Source organism: Sinocyclocheilus anshuiensis, unplaced genomic scaffold, assembly GCF_001515605.1.
Source record: "Sinocyclocheilus anshuiensis isolate Anshui unplaced genomic scaffold, SAMN03320099.WGS_v1.1 scaffold355, whole genome shotgun sequence".
Classification (NCBI taxonomy): Eukaryota; Metazoa; Chordata; class Actinopteri; order Cypriniformes; family Cyprinidae; genus Sinocyclocheilus; species Sinocyclocheilus anshuiensis.
In genome coordinates this window covers 68,089-80,530 of record NW_015549571.1, presented here as the reverse complement: position 1 = coordinate 80,530, position 12,442 = coordinate 68,089, and the positions used below count along the sequence as shown (strand labels likewise).

Here is a 12,442-nt window from a genome sequence, read left to right as displayed (position 1 = left end):
CCTGCCCTGATCTGATGTTTCCAGCACATGTAGATTATATTATGCCAAATTACTGTATTATATTACTTAGATGTATATTGCTTCTGTAAATATGTCTAATCCCTTATTTTATTTTTATTTCTACTTACATAACTTACATACATTAGTAATTAATTTGCTTAATGCTTAATTACTTTTTATATATTATTATTATTATTATTTTTATTATTTTTTTCTTTCTGTTAATACATATGTGTACTATTTGTAAGCAGTCCAGCTGCAATTGCTTTGGCAAACTGTGTCTGTCACACGACTCTGTTCCCCTTTCGGGCTCTGTCTTTACATTTATTTTGAAAGATGACGCTCGCGATTATGGTAAGGGGCGTTACATTTCCTACGAGTGCTTGCGGTGTTCGGCCAATCACAATGCACTGGGTCAGCTGGCCAATCAGAGCAGACTGCGCTTGTCGGAAGGAGGGACTTTGTAGAAAATGAAGCATTTGAGAGAGGTGGGGCATAGAGGACCTACAATAATGTACAGTATTTGAAAAATAATGTGTTTTTTGAACATTAAAGCATGTCAACATATTCTGTTACACCAAATACACAAAATAATGATCTTTAAAAAAGCATCATATGACCCCTTTAAGTGCACTTCGTTTTTACATAGGTCCACTGAGCTATTAACTACTGCAACTTGATCATTAAGGTTGTTGAAATCAAGAGCCAATTCAGTTCAGTGTGTGAATGAATCATTCAGACCAGTTTTGTGAACTGAATCAAAAACGGTCAAAGAATTACAAACGATATTACAGGCAGTGACGCGCCAAATGATACAGAGTGGGAATGCTTGCTAAAAACACACAGTGACTGTCAGTGTGAACGGGGCTAAATAGTAATGAACGCATTAGCAAGCACCACTAATAATGCTTACACAGGTACTGTGGTGGTTCCATGTTGATATGATATTCATGTTATGATATTGTACATGGAAATCCAAAAGTATTTCAAATGGTACTACCGTAACTCCAAAACTTTTTGTAAAGACAGAGAAAAGTAAAAAAGTTCAAATGAATATGTCCCGTACATTCACACATTTCACACATGCCGCGCATCCCCCGTGAAATAAGGCGTATTACCTGTCACTTGAGCTCCTGTAAACAGAGCAGCGCGGCTCAGGGACTTCAGCAGCGGCCGCTGATTAATGACTCTGCCATATGAGAACTGCTTCTGTGTTTATAAAGACTTCATTGTTACTGAAGGTCAAGATTAATGAGACACTTTATTTCACGCCACGCTATTTCATGATAGCATGGCATGGTTGACCACGCTACCTTAACCCAGAACAAATGATGACAAGGACAACTAACGCTAACTATTCAGCTTTACACAGACAGTCATGAACACTCTGCCCACTCACAGTGATCCAATGACAGGACCATTACATAAGCACACAGTTCGTGACGTCAGTGCAAAGCTACGAGACATCACTGCAGTCTCCTCAACTGAATGCACTAAACTGAATTTCACTCTCTACACCTTATTAAATTTCTCTGCTCAGAGGTAGAATTATCTGTTAATGGAGCAATAACAAATAAGAGTGCCCAGGATAAAGTTAAAATCATGTCAAATATATATTTTTATATAAGTTTATAATTAAACATGAGTATAAGGAGTTATACTGGCTTTGTATTGTCATAAAAAGATGAAATTATCTGGTATTTTAAGAGACTTATTGACCTTGACACACAGTCATGAGTGTCTGCAGGGGTCCTCTCTATGATATAATTTCCAGTTTTATATTTTTCTCCATGTTGGTTGCAGACTTTGTGTTGGAGGCCAAAGGTTTTTTTTTCACATTTTAGTAAGTAGCAAAGTAGTGATTTTCAAATAAATAATAAAAAAGTGTAAAACTACCTAATAAGGTTATCTTTTCAATAATGGTTTGCTTTTAAATAAGCATTTTTATTTATTGAGATATCATACAGTTGTATCATCCTCACATTTCTGACTTTATGTCCCCAAAAAGTTCTGATATGATATATTTATAAGTAAAAGAAAACAGTGCTTCTGTGTGTGCACGGGGTTGCACAATGTTAAGGCCCATTCACACCAAGAATGATTACTATAAAGGTATCTATATTAGCATCCGCATCTATGAACGATATTGTTCTGTTTATTATAAGCGCACGCTACAATTTCACTATATGTATGGACAAAAGTATTACGATACCTGACCATTACACCAACAGCGACTTTAATGAAATCGCATTTTATACACATTAATGTGGAACTGGTCTCCTTTTGCAGCAACAGCTTCCACTCTTCTGTGAAGGCTTTCCACTAGGTTTTGAAGTGATTCTGTGGGAATTTTTGCCCATTCATCCAGTAGTGGATTTGTGAGGACAGGCACTGATTTTGGATCAGAAGACCTGGCTCACAATCTCCATGCCAGTTTATCTCAAAGGTGTTTGATGGGGTTGAAGTCAGGGCTCTGTGTGGGGCAGTCAAGTTCAGCACAAAGTTGGAAGCATAGCATTTTCCCAAATGTCTTGGTATGCTGAAGCATTAAGAACTTCCTTTACTGGAAGTGACGGTTCGAGCCCAGGCCCTGAAAAACAGCCCCATACAATTAGACCTCCTCCACTTACAGTTGACCGTGTAAAATCTAGCATTGATGAAATTCCACAAACTGACTTATTGTGGCATCCTATCACAGTACCACACTTAAGTTCTTCAGAACGACCCATTTTTTCACAAATGTTTGTAAATGCAGGCCTTGTCCACACTAATATTTTTAGTTTGAAAACGCATCTTTTTCTCTCCGTTTTGGCCTTCCGTCCACACTGAGACAGCGTTTTTGTCATTGATAACTTGAGCTTTTTGAAAACGGTCTCCAAAGTCTATAAATTTGAAAACGCCGTTTTCGTGTTGTAGAGTGGACTGTGAAAACGAAGGTATTTAAAAACGATGACACATGTTTAGTCATGTGACACATACTGTACTAATAGATATCCATGTTTATACCGGTATTGTGCCTGTTATGTGCTACTTTCACACTGTTGCTAAAGATATGTTATTTCGTACACTCTTCATATCACAGTCCTGCAAAGATGACAGAAAATTTATTAGCGATTGCTGTTTTGTGGCAAAACATGAGGGCAGTTGCGTTTTAGATCAGACATATAATGGTGTATATGCAGCATACAGTATGCTGTTTTTTTCAGCAGGGCAGAAGAATTGCATGTAAACTTATTATGTCCGTTCCGTCTGTATCATCTCAGTGAGCTTTTATGAGGCTTTTCGCATGCGCAGGAAAGAGAATTTAATGTTTTCCGACGTTTCAATGTGGATGAGAAACTTTTGGAAAATGCTTGAATACGCTAGTGTGGACAGAGAGCATTTTGAAATAAAAACACCATTTTCAATTGTATCCAGATTAATGTAGACGTAGACACAGACTGCATGGCTAGATGCTTGATTTTATGCACCTGTGGCAATGGGTTTGATTGAAACACCTGAATTCAATAATTAAGAGGTGTGTCCAAATACCTTTGTCCAAATAGTGTATTTCTTCTGCCACTTTAAATGTTCGGGCTCTTTAAAGTCAAGTGGACTCTGACTGACAAAATCATGTAGTATATGTGGATATATATGCAAATTAGCGCAGCGCATGATTACGCACACACATAACTGTCTGACAGCTTACAGCTTGTTCATTCATTGTGTATCCGTCCTTGGATTATCCTTATCAACATTATTGGCTAATATTATTGTTTTAAATAATTGTTGTTTATGAATGGTTTTAAAAAATATTTTCGGCCTGCCAGTATGTCAGTGAATTTAAACTACTGCTTGCATTCAGAATATAGGTGTGTGTGTGTGTGCGCTTGTGTGTGTGTGTGTGTGTGTGTGTGTGTGTGTATTATTTCAAGTACAAGTGCCACTAATGTTGTGTTTTTGTAATGTTAAAGGAGTTAATGTTTAAGTATTATTGCTATTTTTTCCAGTGGTATCGACTCTGTATCGAGTATCGTGTACTTTTAGTGGTATCGGTACCGACTACTAGATTTTTGGTATCGTGACATCCCTAGTTTGGACCAGAAACTGATTCCAAAAAAGAAGAGGAAGAATGAATTATAGGGTTGTGTACAAGTCGATGTATCAGAATGGGAATGCATTTTATGCATTACTCTCAGCAACGTCGGACACGTAACAGTAATTGATATCATTAGCCTTTGGATTGACTATGTTATTAAACAGCTAATAATGTGTTGCTAATGTTACACAAATCACATTCCCATTCACCATCTCAGACAGCTATCATCTAAAAATCAATATCCTTAGGTAGAAATGCTTTGCTAATGATATGAAAAACTCCACCCTGAAAGCTGAGAGACGACCCCTGACCTCCTGTATCACTCTGAAAATCCAGAAGATGCACTTGTCAATCTCAGCATTCGTTTCCATTTCTAACATTAAACCATTCAGGATGGAGAAAAAAAATTATTTTCTGTGTTGCATTTTACACATTGGAAGAAACACACTAGGTCAAATGTTTATAGAAGACAAGAGCGGAAGGCAAGCATAGTTAACTTGTATAATAAGGTGCAGCGAGTAAAGCGCTGTTACAGAGCATGTGCATGTGGTACCTTTTCGTCATCGTCGGTGAAGAGTGCTCCATTGGGACTCTTGTTGATGGCCTGTGTGACCCCGATGACCTCTCCATCACTGTTGTGGATGGGCATGCACAGCAGAGACTTGGTTTTATATCCGGTGAGTTTATCAATCTCATCACTGAAACGATGGTCCTACAAAAGAGGACAGGAGACAGTCACTCTCAGCTGAATGGGAACACTTATAATAACTGTTAGGAGAACCCAAACTAATTAGAGGTGAAGTGTGTCATTGCTGTGCTGCTAGCGGCACTAAATAAAACTGCAAAAAACACAGAAAGTGACAGAAACATGAGAAACACTTCTTACCCTGCCTGGAGAAGAATATTTCTGGTCTCCACTGCTTTATAACACACTACCGTAAGATTGGAATAATTAAGATTTTTAAAAAAGAAGTCTCTTATTCTCACCAAGGCTGCATTTATTTGATCAAAAATACAGTAAAAGTAATATAAAAAATTATTACAATTTAAAATAACCTTTATAATATTGAAATCATATATTATTCTAATAGACTGATTTGCTGCTCAGCTATTTTCAATTATTATTGGCGTTCAATTATTAATAATGATTTTTAATATAATCATTGTTGAAAACAGTTCTTGCTGCTTAATATGTTTGTGGAAACTATAATACATTGTTGCAGAATTATTTGATGAATAGAAAGTTAAAAGAACAGCTGTTATTTGAAATAGACATCTTTTGTAACTTAATAAATGTAATGTATTTATCACTTTTCATCAATTTAACGCATACTTGCTGAACAAAAGTATTTTCTTTCTCTTTCTTTAAATTACCCAGACTTTTAAATGGTAGCGCATCACAATTTTCACATAAATATTCAGCAGCACAACTGTTTTCAACATTGATAATAATACGAAATGCTTTTTGAGCAGCAAATCAGTATATTAGAATGATTTCTGAAGGATTGTGTGACTCTGAAGACTGGAGTAATGATGCTGAAAATTCAGCTTTGATCATAGGAATAAATTACATTTTAAAATGCAGTTATTTTAAATGACTCTATTTCACAATATTACAGTTTATTATTGATCAAATAAATGCAGCCTAATTATTAATTATTCCAAACTTTTGATTGGCATTGTAGCTTAACAGTATTTTAACATTAACAAACACTAACATTAAATACATCTTAACAGATTAGTTCATGTTCAAATATACAGAAATATCATGAAACTTTTAATTACGTCTTATTCATATTTAAGTACATAATCTAAGTAGCTACAACTTATATATAATGCAATGACTTATTAATGACAGTTATTACAAAGTGTTAATATTTTTAATTAATATTAACTAATAATGTTCATGCCCATGTTTCCATCTCATGTTTGAATGGTCTCTGAAATGCTGAGTTTACTGCTATAAATAATGCAGTTTTAATGATCTGCTCCGCTTGCTAAATGAAAAGGCAAACGCAGATTGACAGACTAATTAGAGAACTGCGAGCTGGCATCATCATCATCATCATCATCATCACAGCATCAGGACTATAACTGTAGAACAGGGAGGATGAAGTTTGTCTGAGCTGATCGATTCAGTAATCAATACTCCGATACTCTCACACAACTCATTATTTCACTGAGGCCCTTTATGGATCTCAGCGAATAATCAAACCAAAACCATCACTCAGGGTCACAATAAAATACTCTCCTGTCTGTGTGACAGTCATTATCCGTTTGGGATAATGTCATGTGAGTGACCTTGCCATTGATGCAGGAGTCAACAAATGCTAATGTTTCCTAACCCTAACTGAATTTCCACGGGCCTCAAATGAGAATCATTTAAGAATCAAATACAATGCTGCTGGACAGAAAAAACAGCTTAAGGTGGTGTGCTGGTGTTAGCTGGTTTGACCAGTCTCCCGTCCTGGTGTTCAGTAGGTTTTGGTGTGGTGTCAGCTGATCTCCAAGACAGTGCCCAAAACTCCTCTAAAACCATCAAATCCAGAAACAAAATCCAGAAGAAACCACCTTTGGCCGTTTCTTTTTTTTAATCCAGTGGGATAATTATAGACTTGAGTCAGGTTAGACGCCATACTGAATTTAACACAGAAGCAAATTATGCTGTGAGGGATAGACTTGTACAATGACACGCACTGTATAAAGGTCCTAGATCACACAACTTTCAAAATTGTTTTACTACCGAAAATTTCGGAAGGATTCTTAAAGGATTAGTTTTTTTCTCCCATTAGGATGGATTCCAAATTAAAATAGACATTCCATTAGCAAATCTGTTCTCAACGAACTACGAACTGTCATTTTATTCCTGCTTCACCTGTTGTGCATCAGGAAAGATTGCTCTTTCTCCATCAAAAGTGATATCAGTCAAATTTGTTCCTTTCTATCTGACAAGTAATTATTCATATGGGAAAATGTAGTATGACTGGCTTCGCAGCAGATGCCCCAAGCTTCATCATCTTGAATCTCTATCTCATAATTTGGAAAATTGTAACAGATCAAAGTAAGAGTTCTTTGGCTATTACTTTGGTCCCTTTACAGTTGTTTTCATATAGAAATTACAATATAAATTCCATGTTCATGATCATTTGGAACAGATGTATCATAGAAATTCATCTGGCATTAGGAGGTTTTAGATGCTTTTACAAAAGTTCCTGTCTCTCATTTGACTTTAACATTACTTCAACATTAACACTTTGAATTAAAATAGGATCTTTTTTTTTATTCTGCATGACTTTAATACCTTTACATTTGATCATAAGTATAGCAGAACGTCCATCAGAATAATTCTTTAGATTTTTTTTAAACAATTATTTTATTTCTGCTTCACCTGATATGCATCAGGAGTTTCCCCATCAATAATTGTCTCTGTAAAATACTTTCCTGCCTAACTGATAATTATTTATCCAATGATCCTTTAGTTAAAATAAATAAATAAAATCATTATTTGGAACAAAAATAAATAAATACTAATAATAATAAAATAACCTGAAAAATAGGATTTTCACTTTATTCAATAGGATAAATTGATCAATCCTGTGCACATTAAGACTTTTGGACTAGAAACAATCATCTTCTGTTTCACTTAATATGTGTTGTCCTGTCTATATGATAATTAATTATCCATATGGGAAAATGTAATGTGAGTGACCTCACCATGGATCCTACTGTATGGTAACAACGTATTCCTAATCCCAGAGGAATTTCTATCATTATTTGGAAACCATCCTAAAACATTCTAAATGGCTGTAGGACTTAAAAAGAATCCTAAAAGAATTAAATAAGAAAACACAAAATCCCAAAGAAGAAAAATCATACATAGGAATTTGACTTTAAGTAAGTTCTTATTTGACTGATACTTTTATCCCTTTACAACTGTGATTCTAAACACACATCCTTGAAGGTTTTTCTTTTTCTTTCTTTCGGACAAGAAGCAATCACTTTATTCCTGCTTTCACCTGATATGCATCGGGAATGCTGACAGTTTCCCCATGTTCAGCCACATATCCAATGATGCCCTTTCCCCAGGGCACCTGCACCTCATCCGAGTTACTGAGAGAGGGCAACACTGTGGTTCCAGCATGAACGTCAAAGAACTTGGACACCAGAGTCTTTTTACTGGCCGGACCCTCCACCAGGAACAGGGAGCAGCGGTCAGCATCCACCATGATACACACAAACACCAGGATCTTGTAGCTCAGACTGGTCAAATCCAGGTCGTTGGAGATGTCTTTGACGAGCTCCAGGAAGAACTCCCTCTCGTTGTGCTCCTTCAGGTAGTATTTGTAGTCTACAGCGGTGGAGGGGTACTGAGGGATGTTGACCCGGGACTCCAGCAGCGCGGAGAGGATGTGCGCGGTGGTTGGCGGCAGAGAGCTGGCTTTACGCAGCAGCGCGCGTCTCCTCATGCTGGTCAGTGGCTCCTGGGCTCTGGAGTTAACGTGTTCGTCGTAAGTCCTGTTGGCGTTGATGGCTTTAGACCTGGCGAAGGTTTTCCTCAGCTCTTTCTGCGACGCTCGTCTCTGCAGTCCGTCGCTTCTGCTCGCCCAGCTGTCTTTGCCGCACGCGTTCGCCGCTTTCTCCGCTTCCGCGCTGGAGTTCGCCGGAGTTTTAGTGGCGTGATGGTTCTTCATCCACTTTACCACCATACTTGCCTTGCCTTTTCTGTTCAGATAGTCCTCTAATAATTCTGGGTGCTCGTCTAGAAAACTTTCAACATCGGAAAAGACCATGTTTGACCCTGCCATTGCTGCCGCGACGGTCATCTGTAAATAAAATGAGAGAGGCGCGTTTTGCACGGTCATTTATGTGAGTGCAGACTGCCCAACGTTTCATTCGCAAACTTCAAACAACAGATCCTCCGCGAGAGGAGCGGAGTTTAAGCATGTTGCGATGCTGAGCAACTCGCTCTCGTTCATTCTAAAGCAGCGCCAGTGAGATGATGATGCGACAGAGCGCTTCGCAGGTGCATCGCTGACGACACGATCACGCATCCCTCCCTCCATCCTCTTCGAAACTGGGCTGTTTTATTATACATCCTGGGTGACACTGGGAAATGGAGTCTCAATGGCTTTTCAAAACTCTCGTGATTATTGTGACGTCGCAAGCAATGCCTACATGATTGTATGCATGTATTATTTTAGATCATTACCTATATATTAGTTAAATAAGCCCTTATATTTGTGTTAGGTATGCATAAGACCACATTGCACTCTATAAAATAAAATAAAAAAAGCACTGCATATTATACTTTCTAAGCGGTTATTTTGCGCCAAACCTCTAGTATCTACTGTACAGGATCTGTTAAATTATATCACTAATTCACTATTTCCCTGTGTAAAGTTGCAGCTCCATCGTCCTCTAGTGGACAAATTGAGTTCTGCAGCTGACCAAAAGCATGACCACATCCTTGAATGTGAGGGGGTTCCTGGCGCAGACCCTCACCCATGTACTGATCTACGCGCATACTACACTTTAAAACAAATGTTGTTTTTTTTCCATTGTCATATAGAAGAAATGCCTTCTTTTCTTAGTGAGAAGAACCATTTTCCACTATAAAGAACCTTTTTTACAATGGAAAGTTTCAATTAAGGTTAAAGGTTCTTCATAGAACCACTGATATCAATGCAGAATCTGAATTTTTTAAGAGTGTAGACAGAGTTCATAAACTACATCAGCTTTCAGTGTTAACTGGGGCGAGAACTTTAGCGGCTTTCCTCATAAATAGTCATGATAGCAATCTATGTAAGCTGTCACGAAAACTAATTTTTCCCATTTCGTGATGATAAAAAATCTGGGAAACACAAAACGCATAGGGCTGAGTTATTAGTGTCTTTTTATAACTCATGCACTTATCAGATCACGTCGCCACATCACTTCACGTCTGTCGACAGTATAGTGAAGTCTCTACTTGTCATTACATCTTTCTCCTAACAGTAGGAATTTCAATCGAGATAACATACAATCTACTGGCAAGTGCAGCGCATAGGCTCAATAGATCACAATCTATCACAAACTTTAAACTAGCATTTTTTGTTTTTAAATACATAATGCCTTCAAGTCAATTTCATTACAGGTTTCCTACATATTTGTGTCGAATTCATTTACCAACCTGTCAATATTCTGATTTATGTTAGGCCGGAGTAGAACATGTGCTCTTCTCTGAATACAAAGCTTAGCTTGCATGTGGTAGTATTACACAGATCCCCGTTATCCTTCTTGAAGATTTATTGAAATCATAATGTTTTGCTATTAATCCCTGTACACACTATTTTTTAAGCCAAATGCTGGGTTCAGCCTGTTGGGTCATTTTTTTTATATATTTATTAAGAAACACTCAGTGTTAGGCGTCAAATGCCTTGTTTCAGGCAGATGAAATTAATTGAACTCCGTTTTCATCAAGCTTAATTATGATGCCTTTGTCTATTACCTTGTGTTTTGCATAGGTCTGATTCATGCTCTGCACCACTATTAAACCATTCATTCTCTACTGTGCAGGTAATGTCACAAATTAAGCATTTTAATGTGTTTTGATACTTAATTACCATATGCGTGATGTATTCTAGTAGAGTTCACCATTAGATGGGGATATTTCTACTACATTACTGTTGATTGGCCTGATCTGGGTATGAAGACCACAAGTGTGTGTAAGTCGCTTTGGATAAAAGCGTCTGATAAATGACTAAATGTAAATGTAAATGTGTGTAGAACTTTTGATTACCTGATGGGACACACTTACAACATGGTGTGTTGTGTTAACAAAGTGTTAACTAAGCTTTATTTACACATTTAGATTTTCAGTGCTTGGCATAAACTTTAGAATAAACTTCTAAATGTCTGTTTAGTAGTTCCTATGTAATGGATGACACAATTTAGTTTATGCTTCTAATTAAGTGATAAAAAGCAATTGCAAACGATGTACAAAAACACATACTCATATGTATCAATACAATGTGCAACACTTTACATTTAGGCTAATACCTAACTATTTTAGTACACTTTACACCAAAATGAATTGTGATTAAACAAGAATTCCATGAACATAAAGTGCCTGAAGTGGTATTATATATATATTTTTAGCTATGTAAAAAAAAATGTCTCCTCTTCTCCACTTTTTGCATGACTTTCAAGAGACAGACTGATAGACAGAGCTGGGTAGATTACTTGCAAATTGTAGTCTGTTACTGATTCCAAATTACATGACAAAATTGTAGTTAGTAACGTAATCCATTACATTACACATTTTAGGTACTATTATCATACAATTTCTTGGTTTCTTTTGACATGACATGAACATGAAGTGCATTAAACATTACCTTACCTCAAGGTTTCCCAAATGGGTTTAGGAAAGGAACTGTCTGCAGGGGGTTTGTGAGTTTAATGAAAAGCTAATAATTAACTAAATCATAATAATGTAAAAATAAATCATTTAAAAATGACATCAATCAAAATAAAACACTTACTAAAAAGATTAAATATTTTATTTGCTTACCTGCATGTCATTTGACCATTAACTAACGCCAGAGAACCATGAACATGCTAATGTGATACTTATTAACATATTTATTTTAAAATTTCACAGGTACTTCAATTAAATATATTAGGTGAAAGAGGTTCAGATGACAAAAATTTTGGGAATGCCTGCATTACATGTAGCCTAAATAAGTAGTAACATGAATTTGTGCATAAAAGAAAAATAAATCATTTTGACCCGCATTGTTGGCTATTGCTACAAATATACCCCAGCTACTTATGACTGGTTTTGTGGTCCAGTGTCACATATACAGTATTCCATTCATTGTTATTAACAACATGAAGTGCATTAAGCATAACATTACCACTGAATGATAATTAAAATAAAAATTAATGTGTTCGTCAGTAACTGATGCAATGTTGAAATGTTAAAAAAACTTCTTAAAATTTTGATGATTTTTGTAAATCCAGTGGTCAAATTCTGTGTGGCCTCTCAATTTATAATTATTGCCACATGAACACAAAACTGGAAGACTTTCTGAATGTATATAAGCAGTATGCTATTTCAAAAAGATAAAAAAAATTAAGATTCAGGGAGAATCAATAAATTATGAATAATTTATTGTCATTGTGTAAAAATGTAATCATGTAATCAATTATTTTAATGGCTCTAGGAAAGCATGCAATCAATCAGTCAATCAATAAATAAATAAAGATTTTTCAAAATCTAATTATTAAGACCGATTTATTAAGAACTAATTATTAATTATTGCAAAATGCAAGCCATGGGTTCATTTAATTGGTTTTTAAATGCACTGGGTTTTGATTTTCTTA

General features: G+C 36.2%; 1 protein-coding gene across 1 annotated transcript in view; it reads right to left on the bottom strand.

Moving 5' to 3' along the window:
* LOC107657382 (dual 3',5'-cyclic-AMP and -GMP phosphodiesterase 11A-like) overlaps window positions 1–12,442 on the bottom strand; it is a 106,667-nt gene that overhangs the window by 83,178 nt on the left and 11,047 nt on the right. The window contains exons 2-3 of the mRNA XM_016445429.1: window positions 8,095–8,901; window positions 4,632–4,790 (exon numbers count right to left, since the gene is read on the bottom strand). Coding sequence (XP_016300915.1) covers window positions 4,632–4,790; window positions 8,095–8,901 — 966 coding nt within the window. The remainder of the gene's footprint in view (window positions 1–4,631; window positions 4,791–8,094; window positions 8,902–12,442) is intronic.